Source organism: Passer domesticus, chromosome 15 (genome assembly GCF_036417665.1).
Source record: "Passer domesticus isolate bPasDom1 chromosome 15, bPasDom1.hap1, whole genome shotgun sequence".
Taxonomy (NCBI): domain Eukaryota; kingdom Metazoa; phylum Chordata; class Aves; order Passeriformes; family Passeridae; genus Passer; species Passer domesticus.
Genome location: NC_087488.1, coordinates 16,286,865 through 16,311,777, shown reverse-complemented (window position 1 = coordinate 16,311,777; position 24,913 = coordinate 16,286,865). Strand labels below are relative to the sequence as shown.

Sequence of the window (24,913 nt, the reverse complement as noted above, 5' to 3'; positions counted from 1 at the left end):
GAACTTGCCAAACTGGACAATTTTATTGTTTTTCTCGTGGATCTCCCAGCCATTAGGGAATCTCACCCCATCCGCACGCGGCTGCGGCCGCTCCCGCAGCGCCACGGTCGCGCGTTGCCCCTCGGCCGTGCCCAGACAGTCATCTCTGACTGCGTGTGTACCAACTGTAGGGAAGTAATGCATTTTCTTGCAACATTAGAGGTGAATTAAACGCTGGATACTTGCTACCAGTCACTGGAGTAATTCTGCTCCTGAGTCCTTTCGAGGGAGGGAGGGAGGGAGGGAAGGAAGGAGGGAAGAAGGGAAGGAGGGAAGGAAATAAGCCCTTTCGAGACCACAGAAAATTGCAAAAGGATGTTTCTTCCAACCCGACATGACAAAATTGAATTCCAAGCTATTTAATGCATGCACGAAACGCCATAGAGGAACCCAGCCCGAGCACTCCATCCAGCACGACAGGGAAAGGGGTTCGGAACACAAGCATCGCTCCGGCACTAGCTCAGTGCTTCCAGCTCCGGACTTCCAGGCGATTCCACCGAGACGTAACTACCGGGTAAGGGTTCTCACGGACAGGGCTACCGCCAGCATTTCCATGGACACACAGCTATGGGAACACTGCGCTTATGATCACACGGACGATGGAGACCTCGGGAAGCCGCTGCCCCGGGGGTGGAGCCCGCTCAGTCCGCGGGGCGCCGGGGCCAGGGTCCCAGCGCGGCCCTGTCCCCTCCCCGCCGGGGTCCCGCTCCCACCGCAGCGCGGCGGCCTGGCCCGGCCAGTGGCATTTCAGGAGTGAAAAACCAGCCCCGCGGGCAGGGGCACGGGGAGCCTCCGGGTTTGTCCTTAAAAACGGGGTTTCACAGGTTACACCGTCACGAGGGTGATGCCATGCAGCCTGCCCACGGCCCAGCCCGCCTCAGACCGGCGTGGTTCGTCTGTTGGCCGGGTTGTTGTGCAAAGACTCCTTGAACTCTTTGGGGATGGAGTTGTGGACCTGTAAAAAACCGTGGTCCCGCTCCGAGTTGAGCAGCGTCCCCATGGTAACCTTGGAGGGATCCCTGGAGAGGGTGAACATGGAGATGTCGGTGGAGGGGATGGTGCTGAACCCTTTGCTGATGGGCGACATGTCCCGGGAGCGGGGCTCGGTGGAGCGGGAGCTGGACCGCCGGCGGAAGCGGTACCTGTAGGGGGGCAGGCGGGTGAAGGCCGACCTCTTCAGCAGCTCCGAGTGCGACCTGGCGCGGATCTGGCGGTGCTTCTCGATGTACATGTGCACGGCGATCACCCCCACCATCTCGGCGATGATGAAGGACAGCGCCCCGAAGTAGAAGGACCAGCCGTAGGAGTAGCTCTTCTTGGAGTCGCTCTGGCCCGGGTCCCCCGCGTTGGCCGAGATGTAGACTATGATCCCGATGATGTTGCTGAGACCTGCAGGGGGACAAGCGGGGCAGGCGCTCACCTGAGAGCCAGGAGTGGGTGGGGGGACGTGTCCCCACGGGGCACCAACCCTCTGCCAGCACACAGACCAAATCCCCTTGCAGACCTCTGCCCATCTCCCAGGACACGTTCATATTCCCTTACACACTTGTCCCTTACACGTTCCCAGGAAGGAGGAATAATCACTGTTTTCTCTAGAACAGGGACATTTCAGGAGCTGCTTGTGCTTTGCTTTGCTGAGCAGCGCATGCAGGAGCCTGGCTGTGTCGTGCAGCAGCAGAGCCAGCCTGAGGGGTGCAGGGGGATCCCCCCAGCATGAAGCCAGCTCGCCGTGGCCCTGGGAGCACAGGGAAGCTGGAATGGCTCCGTCTCTCTCCATTTCTGGTGGAGTCCTGAGGCTTTGTTCGGGACAGGGGCAGCCTGTGCCCCACCAGCTGTGCTGCAGGCTGGGGAGAGGCTGGTGCATTCCCAGATTTACTTAATGAATCAATTATGTTCTCTCTGCTGTTTTCTCATCTGCATCAGCAGCTCCTGCCAGCCAAGGAGGAAGAGTCATTTGTCTTTTTGTGGGGAGAAGAAAAACACAAAATAGAGCGGTTCCTTGAGACAAAGACATTGTCACGCGATAATCAGGGGAAGCGTTGGGGAACAGCACAGAGGAATGAGTAATCCAGCAGGAACAGCCTCCCCGAGAGTGATCTCCATGTGGCAGCCCCTGTGCCTGGTCCTGCTGCTGCTGGCACAGTGCCCACTGACTGTCCAGGGTGGAGGGCAGAGCCCCCAGTCCCTGTGCCGGGGTCTGGTAACCCCCAGGGGGATGGCTGCACTTGGGGAGCCCCTCCTGGGCTGTACCCCCACGTGGGCTCTGCTCGAGGCAGGGCAGGGGGCACTTGAAGCCCTCTCTGGCGCAGGGACCGTGGCCAGAGACCCCTGACAGTTTTTCCCTTCTGTGGGGATGTTCCCACAGGGCTGGAACAGCTCTCACACCTCAGAGTCTCTCAGTGCTGACAGCCTGGCAGGACCCACAGCCCAGCCCTGCTCCCCGTGTCCCCCGGGCCGCAGGAGCCCCTGGCAGCTCCTACCTGCAGAGACGAAGAAGATGCCGGCGCTGAGGATGACGTTGTGTTTGCTCTTGTAGAACTCGCTGGCGGCCACGCACAGCCCCCCGAAGAACAGCAGCCCCACGCTGAGGATGGGGAAGATGCTGGATGCTCTGACTGCACCTGTGGGACAGGACAGGGGCAGCATCAGCCCCAGCACCCCCTGCACGTGGGAAGGGTCCGTGCGAGGGCACCCCTTGTGCTGCCAGCATGGAGGGGGAGACCCAGCACCGGTCCCCACCCGGCATCCTCTGCTTGTCCCAGAGCTCTGGAATGGTTTGGGCTGGAAAGGACCTTAAATCCCATCCAGTGCCACCTCTTGCCATGGCAGGGACACCTTCCACCATCCCAGCTTGATCCAACCCCCATCCAGCACTGCCAGGGATCCGGGGGCAGCCCCAGCTGCTCTGGGCACCTGTGCCAGGGCCTGCCCACCCTGCCAGGGAAGGATTCCTTCTGCATATCTCACCTGAATTTCCCCTCTTCCAGCAGAAACATGGGCAGTGCCAAGGCTGGGTGAGGGTGGCCCTGCAGCCCTGGGACACTGTCCCCTCAGCTGGGCGTGTGCCAGGCACCGTGACAGAGGCTGGACACAGATGACATCCCTGACACGCAGAGCCACACGTGTGTGCCAGGCTGCTGAGGGCTCACCCAAGCTCTGCATTGCCAAACCAGAGGCAGCAGGGGCGTGCAGCAGCCCTGGCACTCCCTGAGCTGCTGGGGCTGGGAGGAATCCTGGGAGAGGGGCCCGTGCCCATGGGCTGCTGCTCAGCCCAGCCCGACTGACCCAGCTGCTGCTCATCCACTTCTTGCTCTGGAGTCTCAAATTTCCACATCTCTGCTCACCCAGTGGAGAGGAGAGCGAGTTTAATGAAATGGCTTTGCACTTTGAGTAGATTAGTGCTGAAGTTCTCCCACTCCCTCTCACATTTAAAGTAAAAAGTCTATTTTAAAGCCCCCAGGAGTGGAATTTTAATGGAGCTTCTCTGTATTTCTCTGCTTTAATAACGGCCCTATTGGAGGGATGAGAGCCCAAGCCAAGGCACAGTGTATTTTTGGTGCAGCAGGTAGTGATCTGCTGCATTCATTACTCTCTACTGTCATTTTGGAAGCTGGTCCATGTGGGAAAGTGGATTGGGCTGGGCTTTAAGGTCCCTTCCATGTGGGAAGGTGGATTGGGCTGGGCTTTAAGGTCCCTTCCATGTGGGAAGGTGGATTGGGCTGGGCTTTTCCAGCCCGGGCCGTTCTGGGGTGCTGTGGGAAGGTCTGTGGTTCTGCCCTGGAGCTTGGCTGGGCCCTGGGACAGGAGGACCCCCTTTTCCCAGGAAATCTGCCAGCTCAGCCCCTCTGTGTCCCTGTGCTCGGCTGGCACTGCAGAGCACCTGGCACCTGCTCCGTGCTCTCCCAGCCAGCCCAGCCTGCCTGGAGGCTCGGGGAGCAGGGACACCAGCAGGGACATGGAGACATGTCCCTTGTGCTGCACCTGGGCCCTGTGGGGTCCCAGTGCCCCGTGGGGGCACCGAGAGACTCAGGCTGGGCAGCAGCTGCTGGGACTGGCCGTGGGGACAGGGCACAGCGAGTGCCATGAGCACAGTGCCATGAGCACGGGGCACTGCAGCGTGGCACGGCCAGGCTCGGGGAGCCCAGAGGGTGCAGATGCTGCTCAGGGGGGCTGTGACCCCTCAGCCTCCCGCTGGGTGACACCAGGGCACAGGGAGGGGGTGCCCTGCAGGGTGAGGGGCCGGGGGTGTGAGAGCAGACTCACGGAGCAGGTACTCGGCCGTGTCTTGCTCGTAGTCTGCATCCTCAGGGAAGTGGTCGATTTTCTTGCACACTCCTCGGAAGGTTCCTGGGGAGACAAAAGCCAGGAAATGCTCAGCTCCTGCTGGCCAGGACGTGCAGCAGCCCGGGGGCCTTCACGCTCTAAATGGGGACACTGAGGCACGGTGTGGGACTGCTCTGCAGCAGCAAGGGGCACGGAGGGTGGCAGGAACTGCAGCATCCCCAGAAGGGCAGCCCCTCAGCATCCCGGCTCTAGAGCACATGCTCAGGTCGTGCTGGCTCTGTCCCCTCTGCCATGGCAGCAGGAGGACGTGTCACCAGGGACCAGGGCTGCAGACAGCACAAGGCAGCCTCAGGGTGTCCTGCACGCTCCCAGGCTGTGCCCGGGGGAGCTGAGCAGCACGACAGGCATCAGTCAGAGCCTGAAGATGCAGCTCTGGAGGAGGCAGGCTGTCATCCAGAGGGAGACACAGCACCCGAGGGAGAATTGCCTGCTGCCTGCTTTGGGAACTGTGGGAGAAGGGGATGCACTGGGCAGGGTGAGGACAGCAGCTCCACAGCACAGCCTCCTCCTCCTCCTCTTCCTCCTCCTCCCAGCTCTGGGCTTCCACCCACCCTGTCCCTGTACCCAGAGCCAGCAGGCTGTGCCCCCACGGGTCCCTCTGCCCTGCAGCCATCAGGCCCTGCCAGAGCGGGGTGCAGCCTTGGGCTGAGCAGCACGGGCAGAGAGCACGCCCGGCTGCCCGGGGCAGGGGCAGCCCCGGCTCCACGGCCCCACTCACACTCTGACATTTATTTTGTCTCCTTTACTCCCTCTGCTCAGCAGCTGATGCCCGTCGCCATGGCAATGCCGAGCCTCCTGACACACAACTTCAGGCTCCGAGCACACACCGCAACAAGGCTGCAAGCCCAAAAATCCCCTCTGACCTCCGAGGTGCTGCCCAGGGAGGGAATGCTGCCCCGGGAGCTGCGGCTGGAAGCGGCCCCAGGACGGGCGAGGCAGCTCTCGGTCTGGCTGGCACACAGCCCCCAGCAGCCCCCAGGGCCGGGTGTCACACCCCCAGCCCCCGTCCCTGTCCCCCGAGGCAGCTCCATGAGCTCCATCCCCGCGCTGCAGCCGGGCCGGGCTAAGGGACACCGGGATGTGCCCCAGGGCCGTGCCCTGGCCCTGCTACCGCCTCTGGGCACTCGCAGTCCCTGCCAACGCCTCCCCAGCCCCCGGGTGTGCCCCGAGAGCTGGCACAGCCCCGGGCAGGCTCCGTGCTCCCCCAGCCCCGGGCAGGCTCCGTGCTCCCCCAGCCCCAGCAGGGTCCGTGCTCCCCCAGCCCCAGCAGGGCCTGTTCTCCCCCAGCCCCAGCAGGGCCTGTTCTCCCCCAGCCCCGGGCAGGGTCCGTGCTCCCCCAGCCCCAGCAGGGTCCGTGCTCCCCCAGCCCCAGCAGGGTCCGTGCTCCCCCAGCCCCAGCAGGGCCTGTTCTCCCCCCCTGCTCCGCGGTACCGCCGGGCTCCCGCTCCGCCCTTATCGGCACATGCAGAGGCAATTAATTGATTTGATCTCAGGTTGTTTTCCTGTCAGAGCCCCTCTCCCCAGGGAGGGCCGGGGGGACGGGGAGGGGCCTGTGAGGGAAATAGGTTTGCAGTGGTGGAAATACAGCCAAGAATATCGATCCCAGCCCGACGAGCCAGGAGGCTGAAGAGCTCCAGTTAGGGTATTAAAATCTCATTACTTTTCATCTGGTGGAACGGTTTTCCAGGGACCATTCTGGGTGCCACTGGTGTGTGCAAAGGAAGACTCGGGCTGAGGAGGATGAGCTGAGACCACTCTCAAATGAGAACAAAATTCCTTGCTCCCCTGGCAGTGGCTCAGCCAGGAGTCAAGGTCACATTCCAGCCCTCAGCTCTCTGCTCCTGCTGATAAATCCGAGTGAGTTATCTCCCAAGTTGTGGTTTCCACTAATGGCCTTCCTAAGGACAGTGTTGCACTGAATCCATCTGGGGGAAGTGGCAGGTCATTATGGTCTAAGTTCTCCGGAGCTGGAAAATTAATATTTTGGAGAGGCAGAGGTCGGAGCTGAGCTGGGGAGGGCTGGGGTAGGAAGGAGCCTGCTGCACAGCCCCAGAGATGCTCAGGCTCTGCACTCCCTGAGTAACAAGAGCAAGATACCTAAATATCTCCGAGGAATTAAAACTTCAGGGCTCATCTTTTTTTACCTCCCACCCACCTCCCAGATGCTTGGAGAGATGGAGAGGAATTCATCCGTGTTCCTTCCCTTCCCCAGCTCCAGGCTCTGCAAGGCATCCTGGGGCTCTTTGCACAAGGTCCCTGCTGGGAGCCTGCAGAGCTCCGGGCCTGGGCTCTGTGCTGGCTTGGCCCCTGCACAGGGCTCAGGGGGTGACACCGAGCAGCTCCGGTGGCCCTGGGGAAGGCTCTGGGGGGTCTCAGCCACCCCCCAGCACATTGTTTGTCTCCTGCATCACCAGCTTTTCACACAGCCCGAGTTCACAGGCACAGAGCAGCGCAGAGGAGCAGAGAAGGCTGGTGGGGTACTGCAGCCCTGATCCGCAGCACTGAGCAGCCCCTGGAGCTGGAGCTGGGTTCAGGGGCTGTTCTCCACCAGGCCAGGAAGCCTTGGGGAGCCAGGGGAGCTGTCCTGGCCAGCCCAGCAGCTCTGTGACCCCTCAGACCGTTCCTGCTGGCCCCGAGCCCAGGAGGGCGAGGGAAGGCAGAGCCCGAGAGCCCCCAGCCCTGCTGGCCCTGGGCCCCTCAACACCTGGCAGGGGGAGGAATCCTCCTCCTCCTCCTCCTCGGCAGGACTGAGCTGTCCCTGGGCCCCAGCAGCCCCACAGCAGCTCCCCCGGCTCGGGAGGGATCTGGCTCCGTCTGCATTTCACACCCTCTCCCCCTCGCTGCGGTGGTGGCTTGTGCCTGAGCAGAGGCACCTACACAGATACGCCTGTTCCGAAGGACATTTTTCCCTCTTTTTATATATTTTAAAAAAACCCCACCAGTGGAAAAAACCCAAGTCAGATGAAAGGAATGCAGGAGCGAGGAGGCAGCAGAGGTGGCTGGGCTGTGGCTGTGAGCAGAGCCCGGTGTGAGCACACACCTGAGCACACACCTGAGAACATGCCTGAGAACACGCCTGAGCACATGCCTGAACACATGCCTGAGCACACACCTGAGCACACGCCTGAGAACATGCCTGAGCACACGCCTGGCAGGGACAGAGCCTGAGCACACACCTGAGCACACGCCTGAGCACACGCCTGAGCACACGCCTGAGCACACACCTGGCAGGGACAGAGCCTGAGCACACGCCTGAGCACACGCCTGAGCACACGCCTGAGCACACACCTGGCAGGGACAGAGCCTGAGCACACGCCTGAGCACACGCCTGAGCACACACCTGAGCACACGCCTGAGCACACGCCTGAGAACACGCCTGAGCACACACCTGGCAGGGACAGAGCCTGAGCACACGCCTGAGCACACGCCTGAGCACACGCCTGAGCACACACCTGGCAGGGACAGAGCCTGAGCACACGCCTGAGCACACGCCTGAGCACACACCTGAGCACACGCCTGAGCACACGCCTGAGAACACGCCTGAGCACACACCTGGCAGGGACAGAGCCTGAGCACACGCCTGAGCACACACCTGAGCACACGCCTGAGCACACGCCTGAGAACACGCCTGAGCACACACCTGGCAGGGACAGAGCCTGAGCACACGCCTGAGCACACACCTGAGCACACACCTGAACACACACCTGAGCACACGCCTGAGAACATGCCTGAGCACACGCCTGAGCACACGCCTGAGCACACGCCTGAGCACACGCCTGAGCACACGCCTGAGAACATGCCTGAGCACACGCCTGAGCACACGCCTGAGCACACGCCTGGCAGGGACAGAGCCTGAGCAGCCCGGGGCTGCCGGCTGTGGGGAGCAGGAGGTGCCCGGGCTGGGCATCCCCAGGGGGACACGGCGAGCACAGCTTGGCGCTCACACCACGGGTGGGCTGGGAGCTCCTGCCAGCGCTCGGCGCGTGGCACAGGGACTTCACTCCCTCAGCAGTGTTAAATGGAAAAAAAGGGAAAAAAAAATCTACATTTTGACAGTGACTCATCATCTCCCATTCTGGAATCTGTGGGGTTGGTGCAACCTACACAAGGCAGTTCAGAAAAGCAAAACAATTCTGAATAATAGAGGAGGAAAAAAAAAGTTTGCAGCTGATGGGTAATTTCCAGCCCTTTGCTCTGAGGGTTTTCTCATTTTTTCTCATTAGAAAAGTAATCAGGTAACACTCTGGAGCCGCTTCCAGGGGCTCCCCCCACGCTCTCCGGAGCTTCCTTCCTCCCTGCATCCTCCCAGCCTTCCTCCCTCTGCCCCTCCACACTGCTGGAGCTCATGGCAGGAGAGCTCCCCGCTCCTGGGACGGCGCTGGGCTGGGGCAGGAGGAGCAGGGCCCCGGCGGGTGCAGGGGCTCGGCGTGGCCCCTTCTCTGCTTCCCCCATGGGCAGCAGCTGCCAACGCTGGGATCACGCTGGGGAGCAGAGCACTCAGCAGCATGTCCAAGGAAATCATTTCATGTTTTATCTTTAACAGGGGATAAACATTGATTTTTATTTTAAAAGGTAATTGACATTCCTATGAGAGCGCAATGAGTGCTGGAGCAGCCGGAATTGGCGTAAATAAGCCATGTGCTAGAAATTAATGAGCTTCACTGATTGAGTTTATCTGTTTAAATTAATACAATTCTGGCAATTATATAAAAAAATCATGATCTTCGGTTTGTTTGCCTGCTTGGAGGCATTGATGGCAAGAGATGGGGCAGGGCAGGAGGGCTGGCCAGCTGAGCCCAGAGCCCGGGGCCTGGGTCCTGCTCTCCCTGTCTGATGAACATTTCAGATTTACCTGGGTTAATTGATCAGCCCCTGGGAAGGGTTTGCCTTCCAGCTCCTCTCTGGCTGAAGGTAACAGGGGCAGCAGCCCAGCTCTGGGAGATTCCTGGATCCCACATCCTTGTCCAGCAGGGTGTGGGAAGGGGCTCTGTCCTGCGGGGTGGGAGCTCTGTGCCCCTTTGGCAGAGGGGGCTCGGGCTCATCCCCCTCCTCCCCTTTCCCCGCTCCAAGGGCTGGCCAGAGCTGCCAGAAGCTGCCAGCCCAAGCCTGGCACGAGTGCCTGGTCTTTAGGGTCTCTTCCAACCCAAGCCATTCCATGACTCCATGATCCCATTATCCAGCTGGATAATTACAGAGATCCAGACACACTCATTGATAGCAGTGAGCTGGACCCACAAGTTTCATGTCCAGAACACTGGGGACAAAATCTGCCCAGCTGGCACCAAGAAAACCACGAGTGTAAAAGCTGGGATCCTCTGGTGAAACAAGGACCTGCCAGAACTCAGCCCAAGGGGATCTGGGGGGTGGGTGCTCGGGTGTCTGCTCCCACCCCGAGCTCGGCAGGGCCAGATCATCCCCAGGCTGCTTAAGCACCTATTTATACCAAGGAGGAGAGAAGCTGCATGGTGATGGGGAGCTGGAGGTTTCACTTCACCGGTATTAAAATGTCCTCTGAATTTCTAAAAACCTATAAATGACAATTTCATAGCTGTGAAGCGTGGCATCCAGCACAGGGGAGTGCTATTTTCGACTCCGTGTTGACAGCTGAAGGGGAATGGATCACAGAATTAAAAACTAGTTGCTGCCCAAGTCCAAGCAATCATGGCTTGATTATGTTTCTTATGGGCACACAGAGGCAGGTCCGAGGCACCAGCTCAGACTCCTGGTGCTTCGAGAGGTCGATTCACAGAGCACAAAACAATTATAAGCCAAATCACTTAGGAGAATGGATTTGAGCATAAAAGCACAACTGTGCACAGAGAATGATTTAAGAGTGTTTTGCCCGAAAACTCATCACCATGACGGGAGTTTGCTCTGCTTTAGAAACTGCCTGGCTAATAAGCAAACAGCTATAAAAATAAAAGCAGGCCCAACAAAGAGAAGAAAGGAGATATTCATAACTCCGAATATAAATCAGCGACTTGGAGTGGCAGAGCGCCGATAAAGGCTGGAAGAAGCAGAGGAAAAGCATCAAAACGTCCTTCCCAGAGCTCTGGGCTGAGCAGCAGCACAGAAAGGAGCAGTGCCACCGCCCGCCACCAAACAACGAGCAGCGCTAGGCACAGGCCCAGGAAGGCTCAAGAACTGATCACAGCCACGGCACTGCTCACTCTGCACATCCCTGCCACTGTGCTCCCTCCTCCCGGGGCCGCAGGGGCCGCCGAGCCACCCTGGGAGGGGAGGGGAGGGAAGGGAAGCGAAGGGAAGGGAAGGGAAGGGAAGGGAAGGGAAGGGAAGGGAAGGGAAGGGAAGGGAAGGGAAGGGAAGGGAAGGGAAGGGAAGGGAAGGGAAGGGAAGGGAAGGGAAGGGAAGGGAAGGGAAGGGAAGGGAAGGGAAGGGAAGGGAAGGGAAGGGAAGGGAAGGGAAGGGAAGGGAAGGGAAGGGAAGGGAAGGGAAGGGAAGGGAAGGGAAGGGAAGGGAGGCTGAGGCACTGCTCTGCCCGCCCTGCAGCCCCACTGCTGCTCCAGGGCAGGGGCTGGCACCTGGTGGCACAAGGGGACAGCCACTGGCACGGAGTGACAGTCTGCTCACACTCCTTTGGGGCAGCCAGCAGCAGGCTGGGCAGTGACAGTGACAGGCACAGAGCCCGGCAGGTGACAGCGTGGGGCCAGCAGGGACATCCTGGTGTGTACAGCAGCCTGGAAAAACACATTTATTCATGGAATCATCGCAGGATTCCAGAGTGGCCTGGGCTAGAAGGGACCTCAAAGCCCACCCAGTGCCAGCCCTCCATGGCAGGGACATCTTCCACTGTCCCAGGCTGCTCCCAGCCCTGTCCAGCCTGGCCTGGGCACTGCCAGGGATCCAGGGGCAGCCACAGCTGCTCTGGGCACCCTGTGCCAGGGCCTGCCACCCTCAATATTCCCTGTTTCAAGGTGAAGCAGCTGCTTACATTTGTGATCAACACCACAGTCCCTGTTTGAAGGAAGATGTTACTGACTCCATCCCATGAAGAGAGGATGGGGAGGTGCCAGGGCAGAGGCTGGGGGGTGCCAGGGGAGCCTGGTGGGCAGTGAGCCCCCCCGTGCCCTCAGCACAGCCTGACCTCAGCCCAGCACTGCAGGCCCAGGGCTGCAAAAACCAAATCATTCTGCCAAGGAGCCCCACGGTGCAGAATATCCAGGCTAAAAATATGTAAATGGCCATGAAAAGCACTGTCAGAGCTGCAGCGAGAGGAGCCAGTCGCCAAAAGGCAATTTGGAATTTCTGAGCTCGCTGCACGCGGCATTAAAAAGGTCAGTATTTCTGAAATAAGGATCTTTACAAATAAACACATTTGCCTGGGTGAGTCATGGCAGAGCGGAGCACAGAGCATTTCCACCCTAATGCTCCTGACAGGCCGGGAGCAGGGAGATCTTTTCATGTTTACAGTTCATCAATAGTTATTACAGCTGCACAGTCAATCTTTAAAGCACATTTAGCCTGGGAGGAGGCTCGGCAGGTTGTTTTCCCTGAAAAAGTGATATTAAATTTATTACGTTCTTCCTCTTTTATAGCACGGATTTGAAGGCAAGTATTTGAAGTTCAAATACACGACTGCCACTCCAGCACCTGCCTTTTTTAAAATATATCTGTGCTTCTGTCACATCTTGCAGGCATAAATATCTGAAGTTCTCAGCTGAAGTGTTAGAAGGGCCTGGCTCCATCGCAGCCTCTTTGCTGCAGGAGGGCAGCGGGCATTGTGCCAGGAGGGAGGGGCGGGCAGAGCCCCCCGGGCAGAGCCCCCCGCCCTGCGGGCTCGCCCGGCGGGGCCGGGCTGGCTCGGGCCGCTCGGAGCAGCCAGCCCGGCCCGATGGAGCTGCTGCCCGCCGGGGCAGCCTCCGCGCCATCTGCGGGAGGGAAGAGCCCCGGGAGCGGCTGCAGCGCCCCAGGTGGGCAGGGCGGTGCTCAGGAGTAGCACCGCAGTCTCACTCGGGGCTTTTTTGGGAGAACAAGAAGGAACTCTCCTGCAGACGGAGCATCAGGAGAGAACTTTGCTGGTGAGCCAGTGAGCGACGCCAACCTCGTCTTCCCCATCCATGAAATACAAGCTGCCCTTTAGAGCTGCCCAGAGACCCAGAGCACTCCCAGGGTGTTCCACGCCCTCCCTGCCCTGTTTGGGAGCACCTGGCACTCCTGCACTGGCACAGGCTCCCTGCCTGGCAGTGACAGGGCAGGGTGCATCTCGTCCCTCACACAGGGATTCCACAGCACCCAGCACACAGCAGCAGTGCTCCAGCTGCAACACTGCCCTGCCTCGGGCAGCCCCTGGCTCCTCCGGCTGAGGCCGTGGTGTCCCTGCCCACGCTGCACCCTCCAGCCCAGGCAGCAGGACCTGCTCCTGGCTCCAGAGCTGCTCCACGGGGTCAGAGCTGGCCCGGCTGCTCCGTGCTCCCTGAGCCACTCACAGCATCACCCTGGCCATTGAACCTTCCCCAGCTGCCCAAACCTGGCTCACAGCACAAAATCCTTTGCTAGGAAACACCTGAGCTTTTAAACAGCCCCAATTCTGCCTGGCCCTGCCATTGCAAACGCCATACAAGCCCAGACAAGCCCAGACAAGCCCAGCTCCTGGGCTCTGCCCTTCGGGAGCCAGCGAGAGGAGGAGGAGAAAGGCGTGAAAGGCCCGGGACGGGTGGCAGCAGAGAGCTTCAGCACTCACCCGAGGCTTTCCATCCTCCTCCTCTGCACGGAACCACGGAGAGCACATCCTGGTGCTGCTCTGCCATCGCTCCCAGGCACAGAGGAGTTCCACCGGGCCCCTGGCCCTCACCTGGGGCTGCCCCTGCGGTTTTAGTGCCCTGTTTTCAGCTCTGGATCGTGCCCAGGGTCCGTGGCGTTGCCCCCAGCCTGCAGCACACACCCCTGCAGGGAGGGCAGTGCCTGCAGCCGCCTTTGATGGCTCCGTCCCAGCTGCAGCCCAGCAGCTCCACCCGCTCATCACGAGGGCTCCCCCTGCTCCTGGGGGTGCCCCTGGGTCCTGGCAATGCCCAGGCCAGGCTGCACAGGGCTGGGAGCAGCCTGGGGCAGTGGGAGGTGTCCCTGCCATGGCAGGGGTGGCAGTGAATACCCTGAAGGTCCCTCCCAACCCAAACCCTTGCACAGCTCCACGATTCTGCTCTCCCCAGTTTACAGGCGGGAAGGGCAGCGCTGCAGAGATGCAGATCACGAGCATCTGCTCGCGTTGGGTGCTCAGCTGGAGCCGGGGATTTCACAGCCCTGGCAAGGCTGTGCGCGGGAGGTGACGCTGCTGTCACAGCCCGGCCGCGCCGCCAGCGGGGCTCAGCCCCCCCGAGCCGCCAGCGACGTTCTGCTTCGGCTGCCTGCAGGGAGACTTCCCTCGCCCCGAACGGGCTCACACTGACGGAGCAGTGATTTCTGAAGGGTGCCTGAGCTCGTGTGCCCAAGGCCCAGAGCTGTCCCCGGCAGACGGGGCTGGGGGCCCGGCGGGGGCTGGCGGGCAGGCACCGGGCTCAGCCGGCCGCACCGGCCCCGCGGGCAGGGCTGAGCTGCCGGGAGCTGCTCGCCCCGCCGCCCCCCAGGACCCCCCATCTGTCCCGCTGACGGGCAGAGCAGCGGCCCCGCTCCCGCAGCCCCCGGCTCAGGTCTCACTCCCGCTGCCGCTCCCCTGCTGCCGATGCAAGGCACGACCGCTCCGATCCTGCAGCCTCTCACGCTGGGGACAAGGCCAGGGACTGGGGCACAGCGAGCACGTTCATCCTCGGCTGGAGTGCTGAGGAGCGACAGAGGCTCTCCCAGCACGGGGACAAGGAGCCCCGGGGCCGGCAGAGGCTGGCAGCCCCCGAGCAGCGCGGCGGGCAGGCCAGCAGCCCGTGCCCCCCTGGAGCAGCCCCCGGCCCGGCCCGGCCCCGCCCGGCCCGCTGGCACAGCTGCCGGGCCGAGCCAGGCTGATGCAGGGCTTGGCACGGCTGCCGAGGTCCCGGCAGGAGTGACAGTCCCGCTGGCCGGACACACAGCCGGGCTGAGGCAGGGACAGCCCCCGGCAGTCACAGGGCTCCGGGGCAGGTGACAGCGACTTTCCCGGGCAGGGCAGGCGCAGCGCTCGGTGACGGCGCTGCGATGCCCCCGGGGGTGCTGAGGTGTCACACAGGAGCTGGTGTTTAACACCCAGCTGAGCATCACCGGAGCCTGCAGGGCTCCTGCTCCACGTCAGGAGGGAGCCCAGGCTCCCCAGGGGGGTGGAGGTGCCAACCCTGGGGCCAGGCAAGTTCAGGGCACGAGCTGCTTGATGACAATGGCAGCAGCACAAGGCAAGGCTGATTTTAGAGAGTTAAATCAGGCACATCTCAAAAGGGCCATTGCTTGTTGGCAGTCTGTCTGGGGTGCTCTCCCCTCCCCTCGTGATTCCAGGCACAAACTGAGATTAAAGGCAGAATTAGGGGACAATTACCAAAACACCACTGAGATTGGAAATGTGACCATCTGAGAGGCATGAACACAAATGTCACCCTCAAACACCACCTTTGCTCACCACAGTCCCACAGGATGTATGACCAATGCCAACATCCCTATGAGTGTTCAGCGTCCCCCATTAAGGCTGGGAGGTCACACGTCCCCCCTGTGCCTGTCCCCACCCCGGGGCTCCTGTCCACCTCAATTCTCCTCCTTCAGTACAAACCACTTGGCAGACAGCAAACACTCAGAGCCCTGGGGTGACAGGATGGCAGCCGGGACTGACTGCTCCCAGACCTGCCCACTGCCCTTCCTGCCACCCTGGCATTCCCACAGCACCGAGTGATTACACAGCACCATCCCTGGGACCCGGCACCGCGCCAGCTCAGCCTCCCTCTGCTGCCCAGCAGCACGAGATTTGTCTTTACATCGTGCTGTCAGGAGATAAGAAACAGGCGATATCTGAGAAAACCATCACAGCCTGTCGCCGGCTCGGCAGGCACCATCCCTGCCCTGCCTGGGCTGTGAAAAGCCCAGAAGTGCTCGGCACTGAGCAGGCACTGAGGGGTTCCTGCAGTGCTCGGGGGCCGAGAGGAGCCCAGGGGTCCTGGCACACCCAGGAGGGACAGGAGCCACAGCCAGAGCACCCTGCACTCCTCCTCTGCGCCACAGGGTCTCAGATCCGTGTGCCACAGGGTCTCAGACCCCCGCACTGTTTGGAGGCACCAAGGGGCCCAGGACAGCCCCGAGCGGCGGCGTGCCCTGACCTGGACGATCCCGAAGCCAGTTCCATCCTGCCGCAGGCAGAGGCCGGCACTGGCAGCGCTGCGGAACGGGGACACTCGCAGCAGCCCCGGTGCCCGGGCTGGCCCCGAGCCGGGCCAGGCGGAGCTCCCGGGGCTGGGTGACTGGTCCGGGCGCGGGATGCAGCCCCTGCCCTCCTCGGAGCCTCCTCCGGCCGCAGGGCTGGCAGCACGCACACCCGAGGGACAGCCACCCGCTGCCAGCCCGGCGCTGTCATCGCTCGGCACCGCCGTGTCCCCTTAATCACAGCCCTTATCTGGAGCTGCTGCGCTCCTCACAGCCCGCCTGGGACTGCGCGGGGCAAGCAGCTCCTCACCCCGAGGAAAGCTCCCCAAAACCTCGGGAGCAGAGCCCATGAGCACAGCCAACCCAGCCGGGAGCCCCCAGGAGAGGCGTGGAACCCCCACCTCCACACCGAGCACTGACCCAAAGTGCATCCACCAGCCTCGGGGATCTCCTTCCGAGGGTCACGCCACAGGCTGACGAGGGTGGGAGGTGTTGGAGGTGTTGGAGGTGCTGGAGCCCAGCTGCAGAGCCGGGCAGCCCTGGAAAAGGGCTCTGGAAAGGCAGCGGGCAGTGGGCAGGACCCTCCCCACGCCCTCCCATCTCCCTGCGGGCACTCTGCGGGCACTCAGGACTGGTGCCTTTCCCCCTGAGCTGTCCCGGCTGCCGGCGCTGCTGTCGGTGGCAGGGGGTGCCCGGCAGCAGGCGAGGCAGGGAGAGCCCCCTGCCCAGCGGGACCCCTCGGGCAGCAGCCCAGCAACCCCCACGCCCACCGATTAGTGCATTTATGTAAATTTAAGGCCGGTTTTGATTTTCCCGAAAAAGGAGATTACAGTCTGTTTGTGAAGCGCGCACTGTTCATTAAAAATCCATGGTGGAACCCATGTGAACAGGAGCCCCGGAGCGGCGAGGAGCCCTGAGCGGGGTTAATGCTCAGCTCAGCTCGCCGCAGGCAGCAGAGAGTGACAGCTCTCCACACCTGGCCTGTCCCCTGAGCAGTGCCCGGGGGCTGTGCCAGGGGCACGGATGGCATCACCCCGCGGGACTGCCCCACGCATCCCGCTTCACCTTCCAAAAGGCAAAACTCCTGCTGAGGGAAGGGATTCACCAAAGGCCACGCAGCTCCTGGCAGTGGAGCCGGGCATCGCTCCCTGGCCAAAAGCCATCGCTGGCACCTCCTGGCCAGTGCCCACCTCGCTGGGAGCCCGAGGATCCGCAGCCATCCCCACAGCACGGCTGCCCGCAGCCCCACGCCGGGAGCCTTCGGCAGCCATCCCTAATTATTTACAGCCGGCGTGGAGCCAGTGACCTTGCACGGGAAAAAAACCACTCGAGCCTCATTCAAATTCAGCCTTCCACCTCTATTACACGGGAACAGCTCCGGAGATGACAGGCTCTGCACCACGCCTATGCAGCAGTAAAATGCCTGCTTCTGAGCTGTTCACAGCCTTTTACTCATCACGTGCTGCTCGCAGGCAGAGGGAACCGGCTCTTTAACCCGCCCCACAAGTCAGGGGTTTTGCCCAGAAAACACCGCAGCGTCCCAGGAGGGGGAATTTTGCACCCTGGGCTCGAAGCAGGGCTGGTGCCAGGAGCTGAGGCACGGCTCCTCCCCGGACACTCTCCAGCCAGCCCGGGAGCTGCAGGCACGGCTGCTCCAGCCACGGTGCCAGCTGGCAGGGGCACGAGCCCCTCTGTGCCCAGAAGGGTTCTTATGACTCGTGGCATTTGGCCGTGTGCCACGAGAAGATGGGTCTGGAGCAGCCTGAGGGTCCGGCCAGCCTCATTTCCATCTCCATTAGAGGACAGTAATTCACTTTTATCCAGTACATCTCCACCAGGGCGAGGCTCAGGGATTCCCTGAAGCCGAGGCTGTGCCTGGGTGCTGTGGGTGACCCTGCACAGGGCACGCGTTTGGTGCTGTGTGACAGCAGTGCCAGGGCTGCCTGTCCCTGCTCCAGCCTGTTCTGATGGGAAGTCTCACTGGGTTAAGCTGCAGCCTGGTGATCCCATCAGGCAGTCCCAAACAGGTAACTGCTCCTCTCCACCTTCATCCCTCAGCTCTCCTTAGGTGCCTCCATCACATCCTGTGTTTCCATCACACAGGAAAACTCAACATCCCCCAGCCCTCAGGAAACAAAGAGCAAACACCCCTTCCCACCACCCCCAGCCCTGCCTGGCTGCACGGGCAGCCCTGCCCCTCCATCCCCTCCAGCCCCGGCTGACAGCCCCCTGTGCTCCCCTGCCCATCCCTGCCAGCCCTGGGCAGAGCCATGGCTGGGGCACTGTGGGAGCCACGCCAGGGGTGCTGGGCAGGGTGGTCAGTGTGGTCAGCATGGTCAGCGTGGTCAGTGTGGTCAGCATGGTCAGTTCAGCATGGTCAGCACAGTCAGTGTGGTCAGAATGGTCAGTGTGGTCAGTGTGGTCAGACTGGTCAGTGTGGTCAGAGTGGTCAGTGTGGTCAGTGTGGTCAGAGTGGTCAGTGTGGTCAGTGTGGTCAGTGTGGTCAGAGTGGTCAGTGTGGTCAGCATTGTCAGCATGGTCAGCGTGGCCTGGCAGCCCCACACCATCAGCAGCACTGGCACGGAGCTGGAGCGGGCCCCACTGAGCAGTGGCACGTTGGGGTGGGGATGAGAATCCATCACAGCCATTGACCAGACACAGGAACAGGATGAGCAGCTCCTTAAATACCTGCCCGTAATGAAAGCGAGAAAAAGTGCTCCATCATGGGTGATTGCAATCTCAGGGACATTTGCTTGGCGCTTTTAAAAATTAAAGATAATAACTCGCTAACAGAAACAATCTTGCTGTCACCTTGGGGAAATTCTCTGCTTGGCCTCCCTCAGAGGGCTGAGAGGAGCTGGAGGCGGGGGAAGAGCTGGTGCCCAGCCAGGGCAGCGGCTTCCAGCCCGATTTAATGCCTTCACTGTGACCCAGCTCAGCTCAGCGGAGCCAAAACCAGCCAGGACACAACCAACAGATAAATGGAAACTCAGGAGCAAGGGCAGGTGCTTTCCTGCACCTCACACCCCTGCCGGGCCCACTGGAAAAGAGGGATGGGAAACTGAATTAAAAAATTCAAAATCAGGCACTTTGATATGAGAAGCAGCAGGCCACGCACAAGTAGAGGAGCTGATGGGAGCAGTGAGAATAAATCTGCAGCTGAAAGGTCAAGGCAAAACAAGGAGCAGTTCTGTCACTGTGTTGGAAGCAGCTTCCCTGACGTGTAAACCACGACTGGATCATGACAGTGCAGCTGTCAGTCATGGAGCACAAGTGACACATGCTTATTTATTCATCAGACACTTCTGCTCTGTACGTGGAGACAAACAGGCTCTGGCAGGAGTGGGGATGCCAAACAGCGCTGCAAATGTAAACATGGAGCCGGGAGGACCAGAGCACTTCCTCCCAGGAGCACCCAGAGAACGGGCTGAGAAGGCTTCTGAAGATCTGAAATGGATTTTAATAAACCTTGGCATCTGCTGGGTTTCTAGAAGAAGGGGGAAGCTGGTTCAGTGCCAGGAGTGATGCCATGGGCAGCTGTGTCCCCAGCACTGCCCGTGGGCTAGCAGAGGTGGGAACGGAGGAGGAGGCAAATGTCAAACAGCCTCGTGGAAAACAGATTTATCAAACTTCATACATTTTTCCTGATATAGCGATAAATTCAGTTGATAAAGGAAGTCAGTAACATAATACATTTAGGAGTTCCACAGGGTATTTGATTTAGCTCTGCTGAAGAACTTAAAGACCTGTATTATGCAGAATCAACAGTGCTTTATTACCGGGGCTGGGAGCTCCCAGGGACAGTCAGTCCCTCCATCCAGGGGATGCTCGTGCACAGGATTGCCTGTGCCGAGGACAGAGCTGGGCTACGGCAACGTCTTCATTGAGAGTATTGAATAAAACATGAAATAATTGGGAGTAAACCAGGGAAATGGCAGAGAAAAGAGTGATGGGAATGCTGAGGAGTGAGGGAGGTGGGCCAGGCAGATTTGGGCAGCTCAGTACCTCGGGCTCATTCAGCCATGGCCATCCCTATGCAGCCAGCCCCAAGGACTGCGAGTGAGGAACCAGGACAGCGAGTTCCAGTTGGGGCTGGGGGTCCCACGCCTGTGGGGACTCCCCGTGAGGGGCTTGGTGACCCCAGCGAGCAGCCAGACTCACAGCAGGCAGCCCAAGGACAGACAGCCCTCGTGGCTGGGGCAGACCCAGTACCTGGGATTGTTTCTTGTGCTCAGGGGGAGCTGGAGGAGCTCACGGGCTCCCCAGGGGAACCCCCAGCCCAGGGACACGGCTGCTCACCCTGGGTGCAGCCTGCAGGAGTGACACCACCTCCACGGGGCTGCAGGAGCTGCAGGAGCTGCAGGAAGGACTGGGCAGGGTCCTGGGGGCTGCGGGGTCAGCTGGTGGCTCCTGCAATGCTGTGTGTAAATCCAGACAGGATCATCCCAAAGGACCAGCCCTGAGAGCTCCCCGGGGCTCTGCAGGGAGGAGCTGCCTCTGGCAAAGGCTGTGCTGGAGCTGGTCCGGGGGACACTGGAGGGGGAGGATGGGCCCAGGGGGGACAGCTCAGCCGAAGGACAGCTCTGGGACATGAGGTGTCCGTGTCCCCTGCAAAGCACCCCACACTCCACCCCAGAGGAGTGCAGGATGCTGAGCATCCTCTGTGAGGGAGGCAGGCAGAGCAACGCTTGGCCTCCTCCAGAAATGACAGAGCACTTTATTCTGATGAGGGAAATGAAGGAGGAAAGGAAAAGTACCACATTGCCTTAAAATATGGTATTTTGAGCAGCCTTGGCCAAATCCTCCTGCTCCTTCTGCCTGTTTCAGATCCGCATGATGCCATGGAGCCAGTCCCAATCTACACCACGCAGCAGGGAGGACCCGGAGCCTCCCCGCATTTAATGATGCTGCATTTAATGGTGCTGAATTTAATTAAGTTTGATGAAAACCAAAGTTCTGTTACTTTCTTGAAAGCACCACTAGCCTGAGCAGCGATTTCTCAAGTTCAGCTCTCTGCCCAAGGCGCCGTGTGCTTCCCTCCCTTCCCGGTGACACCGCGGGCACACAGGACAGGTGACACTGGGCCAGCCCCGGGGACACACAGCGGCCAGCGCCGCTCACACTGAGCTGGACACACGGGGACACCTACAGAGTGTCCACACGCTGCAAGAGCAAAACCAGCAGCAAAGGCAGGTCCCGGCAGGCTGGGAGCACCTGCCCGGCTCAGCTACTGACTCAACGCTAATTCGTGTTTCCCAGCGTGGGCGGCTCTCCTCGGGTCTGCGGCGGCTCCATTCAGCATTTGTCGCTCTCGCCCCAGGGCTTGTGACGCTCACGTGGCGCTGGCTCCCACGCAGGCGCTGCCGTGCCGGGGATGCTCGGGGCTGCTCCCGGGGCTGAGCCCGGCCGGGCCCCGGCGGCTCCACGCGCGATTCCTGCCCCGGCTGGCGGCCGAAAGTTCAGGGCCGAGGCGGCTCCCGAGGGGCAGGGAGCTCCGCTCGGTGCTGGAAGCGTTTGTGCACCGCGGGAGCAGCGACAGACCGGGCCGGGTCCCGGAGCGGGGATGGAGCCTCGGTCCCTGCCCGGCCCCACAGCGAGCGCACAGGGCAGCAGGGAGCAGGGATCCTGCACAGGGAGCAGGGATCCTGCACAGGGAGCAGGGATCCTGCACAGGGCAGCAGGGATCCTGCACAGGGAGCAGGGATCCTGCACAGGGCAGCAGGGATCCTGCACAGGGCAGCAGGGATCCTGCACAGGAAGCAGGGATCCTGCACAGGGAGCAGGGATCCTGCACAGGGAGCAGGGATCCTGCACAGGGCAGCAGGGATCCTGCACAGGGCAGCAGGGATCCTGCACAGGAAGCAGGGATCCTGCACAGGGAGCAGGGATCCTGCACAGGGCAGCAGGGATCCTGCACAGGGCAGCAGGGATCCTGCACAGGGAGCAGGGATCCTGCACAGGGCAGCAGGGAGCAGCGAGGCCCTGCGGCAGCAATCGCAATTCCGCACGCAGCGGGTGCGGGCCGTGCCCCCAGCGCTGCCCGGGCTGCGGGGCCGCTCAGCCCCGGCCCAGCACGCTCCTTCCCCCGCACGGCTCCTGAGCCCTGCGCGGCTCACCGGGAAGCGTTCCCTTGCCGGCACCGCACGGGTTAACAGCCTGCGGGGCGCCTTCCCCTGCAGAATTCGGGAAGGGGATAAGCAGCCCCAGCGCGTCCCCCCAGCACCATCACAGCCCCGCATCCCCCGGACACGGGCTGGGACCGTCCCTGTCCCCGCACGGCGCGGGATGCGGAGCCGGGCCCCGCACGAGGCCGGGGGTGCCGCAGGTACGGCCGAGCCCCGCACGGTCCGGTCCGGTCCGGTCCGGTCCGGTCCGGTCCACCCCACTCCCCTCCCGCAGCTCCCGGAGCACCAGCGCGGGGCAGGATGTGGAACAGGGAGGGCTCAGCCCGTGCCCTGCTCTCCCTGCCCCGTGCCAGGCTCAGGCTGGAGGATCCAGCTCTGAGCTCTGCCCTGGCACTGCCAGGCCCTTTCCCCAGTGAGCTGTGCCCAGGGCAGAGGGGCCTCTCTGGCTCCTTCCAAAGCAGTGATTGATCACAGTGAGGGAAACATGAAACATTGGCTGGAAAAAAAAAATACAGGTAGCAAACCAAAGAATTTTGGATATTACTCATGCCTCCAGTGATCCCATCTTTCACAGCCCTGGCTCCTGACTCCTTGGCTCCCTCAGCCCAAGAGGGGAGACAGATTATCTCAAATTATTTATTATGGAATTAGAGCATGATCCAAACCCTCCTTGAATCAATAAGAAAGCTCCGACTGACTTCAGCGGGCTCAGGACCGAGCAGCAGAGCAGACAGGGTATTTCTGCATCCGTGACTCACCGAGAACTTTCCAACGTGGAGGAGCAGCTCAGCGCCTGCCCCCGGGGCTGGGGCGGCCAGCACGGCCAGGGCCGCTCAGGGCAGGGGGGCAGGGTCCCCTGGGCACACAGGACACCCTCTGCTGCCCCTCACCGCCAAAGTGAGGGCCCAGGGTGATGCCATCGGCCATTTATTGCTGCGCAGGTACCAGCACCCGGCTCTGCCAAAGCCCATCCCTAACCACAGCCTGTGGCTGCTCGGGAACACCCCGACCAGCAGCTCTGGGGCACAACTGCCCCAAAGGGTGGCCTGTGCTGCAGGGGGGCGGCAGCCGCGGGGCCTCGCCAGGCAGGCGCTGCTGCGGGGAAGCAGCGGGGCGAGGCCGGGCAGGCGGAGCTCGGCCAGGGGCAGCCGTGCTGGGCAGCCCCGCTGTGGCACTGCCCAGCCCGGGGGCAGCAGCAGCCACGCTGCTGGCAGGGAAAGGGCTGGCGCTGGCGCTGGGCTCGGTGATGGAAGCGCCGGGTTCCCCCCGGTGCCAGGGACATCTCCGCGGGGCCGGCGGAGCCTCGGAGAGGGAGAGCGGCCGCGGGCCTCTCACTCCGCATCCCTGCTCAGGAGAGGGACCTGTGGCCCCTCAGCCCGGGAGGGCACAGCGCGTCCGCCAGCGCCGCTGCCCAGCGCGGGGGGAGCGCAGAGCCGCTGCCCCCGGCCCCCCCAGGCTCCAGCCGGTGCCACCGCGAGTGCCCGGGAGGGGTGCGGACGGCGGCGGCGGGGCCGCCGGGCCGGGGATGCTCGCACGGCCGGGGATGCGCCGCTCGCCGGGGGCCCGGATCTGGGGTGGGGGGTCCCGCGATGCAACCCTTCCCCCGAAGTTTTGGGGCCGCGGGGGTCGGTACCTTCCAGGCAGCACGTCCTCCAGAGCCCCGAGTGGGTCATCACCTCCTCGTTCTTGCGGCTCGTGTCGTTGTCGCTCATGGACTTAGTCCTGCACACGCCGCGCGAGTAGAGCCAGTAGTCGGTGCCCACGGCGATGGTCATCAGGCTGAAGGCTGCGAAGGCTCCCACCGTGGTGACGAGCATCTGGACGCCTCTGTCACACATCCTCATGCTGCTTCATCCTCCGGCGGCGGCTCGCAGGGGAAGGGCCGGCGCCGCCGCCCGCCGCCCGCCGCCTCATGCCCCCGCGGGCGGCGGAGAGCCGGGCCCCCGCGGCGGCGCGGAGCGGGGCGGCCCGGCCCCGGGGAGCCCGGCCGGCATGGCCCGAGCGCAGCGCAGCGCAGCAGCCCAGCCCGGCGGAGCGGCTCCGCCGTGCGCTCCCGCCGCCTCTCCCGGCGCCTCCCCCGCGCCGCCCGGCCAAGGCAGCGGCGGGGGGCGGCGGGGGCGGGGGGCAGCGGGGGGCGGGACCCGCGGGGGGCTGCGCCGCCGGGACACCGCCCCCCGCCCGCTCCCCCCGGCCGGCACCGCGGGCACGGGCACCGGGACGGGAAAGCCACCCCGGGGTGCCGGCGCTGGGCGGGGACCGCGAGTGCCCCGGGAACCCCACCCCGGGATGCTGGGGTCGGGACTGCCCCGCGAGAAGGGGAGAGAGACCCTGCAAGAAAACCCGGGCTGGGCGGGGGGATCGCACCGCTGGGTGCCGGGACCGCCCCCGGGACCACCGGGATTGCGGGAGCGGAGCGGGACTGCCCTGGAACACGGGCCGGGCGGAAATCCCCTGGAAGTGCCAGGGACAGTCACCAGCCCCGGCACGGGGCCGCTCGGTTCCCTGAGCCCCCCCAGCTCGGTGCCTGAGCTGCTGCACCGGTACCGGGCACTGCTGGCACCGGGACGAGGGGCCGGGGGCACACAGCGGAGCCCAGGGGGGCACAGCGCCTGCCCACGCTGCACGGAGCTGTCCCGGCCCCGGCAAACCGGGGTTTCTCCCCTGCGCTGGAGCTGCTCCAGCCGGAGCGTCCCTCGCACCCTCAAAGCGCTCCTGCGCCATTCCCAGCAGTTACCCCCCTGCCCTCTCCCTCCCGCCGTCTCCTCATCTCCCTGGCACATCCCTCAGCCGGCTGGGTGAGCCCTGACTCACGCGACCTTTCCAGAACTCACTTACCTCTGGAATTCACGGTTCTGGAAGGGCCACGCTGAGACGGGGAAGCGGCTGATTTACACGGTGCCGTGCGCTTCCCAGCCCTCATCTGCATGCACTCACATGGAAATACTAGTTATTTACTCCAAAAAGGCAAACAGAGAATTATGAAGGTGCTGAGAAATTAAGAATGCGGGAATTAAGTGGCAGCTCGAGCTGCAATCACGGTTTGTGCGGCTCCCCAGGCAGGGCGCGCTGATTGCTGCCCCGCCGCGTCCCTGCCCAGCCTCCCGCTGGCTCCTGGCTGCGGAGCACCCTGCCTCATCCCCTGC

The 24,913-nt window shown here is 62.3% G+C and overlaps 1 protein-coding gene across 3 annotated transcripts; it reads right to left on the bottom strand.

The window, feature by feature from the left end:
* On the bottom strand, positions 1-24,913 carry CACNG3 (calcium voltage-gated channel auxiliary subunit gamma 3). 3 transcript variants are annotated; one of them, XM_064389991.1, is made up of 5 exons: positions 24,606-24,913; positions 23,404-23,597; positions 4,303-4,386; positions 2,520-2,660; positions 1-1,428 (listed from the first exon to the last, which is right to left on the bottom strand). In XM_064389991.1, the coding sequence occupies exons 2-5, from the start codon at positions 23,585-23,587 to the stop codon at positions 917-919; spliced, it is 921 nt and encodes a 306-aa protein (XP_064246061.1). In that variant the 5' UTR covers positions 23,588-23,597; positions 24,606-24,913; the 3' UTR covers positions 1-916. The 3 variants fall into 3 exon arrangements, with proteins under 3 accessions (XP_064246061.1, XP_064246062.1, XP_064246060.1); XM_064389992.1 differs by lacking the exon at positions 24,606-24,913 and having other exon boundaries at positions 1-1,058; positions 1,182-1,428; positions 23,404-23,866; XM_064389990.1 differs by lacking the exon at positions 24,606-24,913 and having other exon boundaries at positions 23,404-23,855.

Coding starts and splice junctions, on each gene's coding strand:
- CACNG3 (XM_064389990.1), bottom strand. CDS start 23,614: ATGAGGATGTGTGACAGAGGCGTCCAGATGCTCGTCACCACGGTGGGA. Junction 2,661..4,302: donor CACGGCCGAGTACCTGCTCC/GTGAGTCTGCTC, acceptor CCTGTCCCACAG/GTGCAGTCAGAGCATCCAGC. Junction 1,429..2,519: donor CATCTTCTTCGTCTCTGCAG/GTAGGAGCTGCC, acceptor GTCCCCCTGCAG/GTCTCAGCAACATCATCGGG.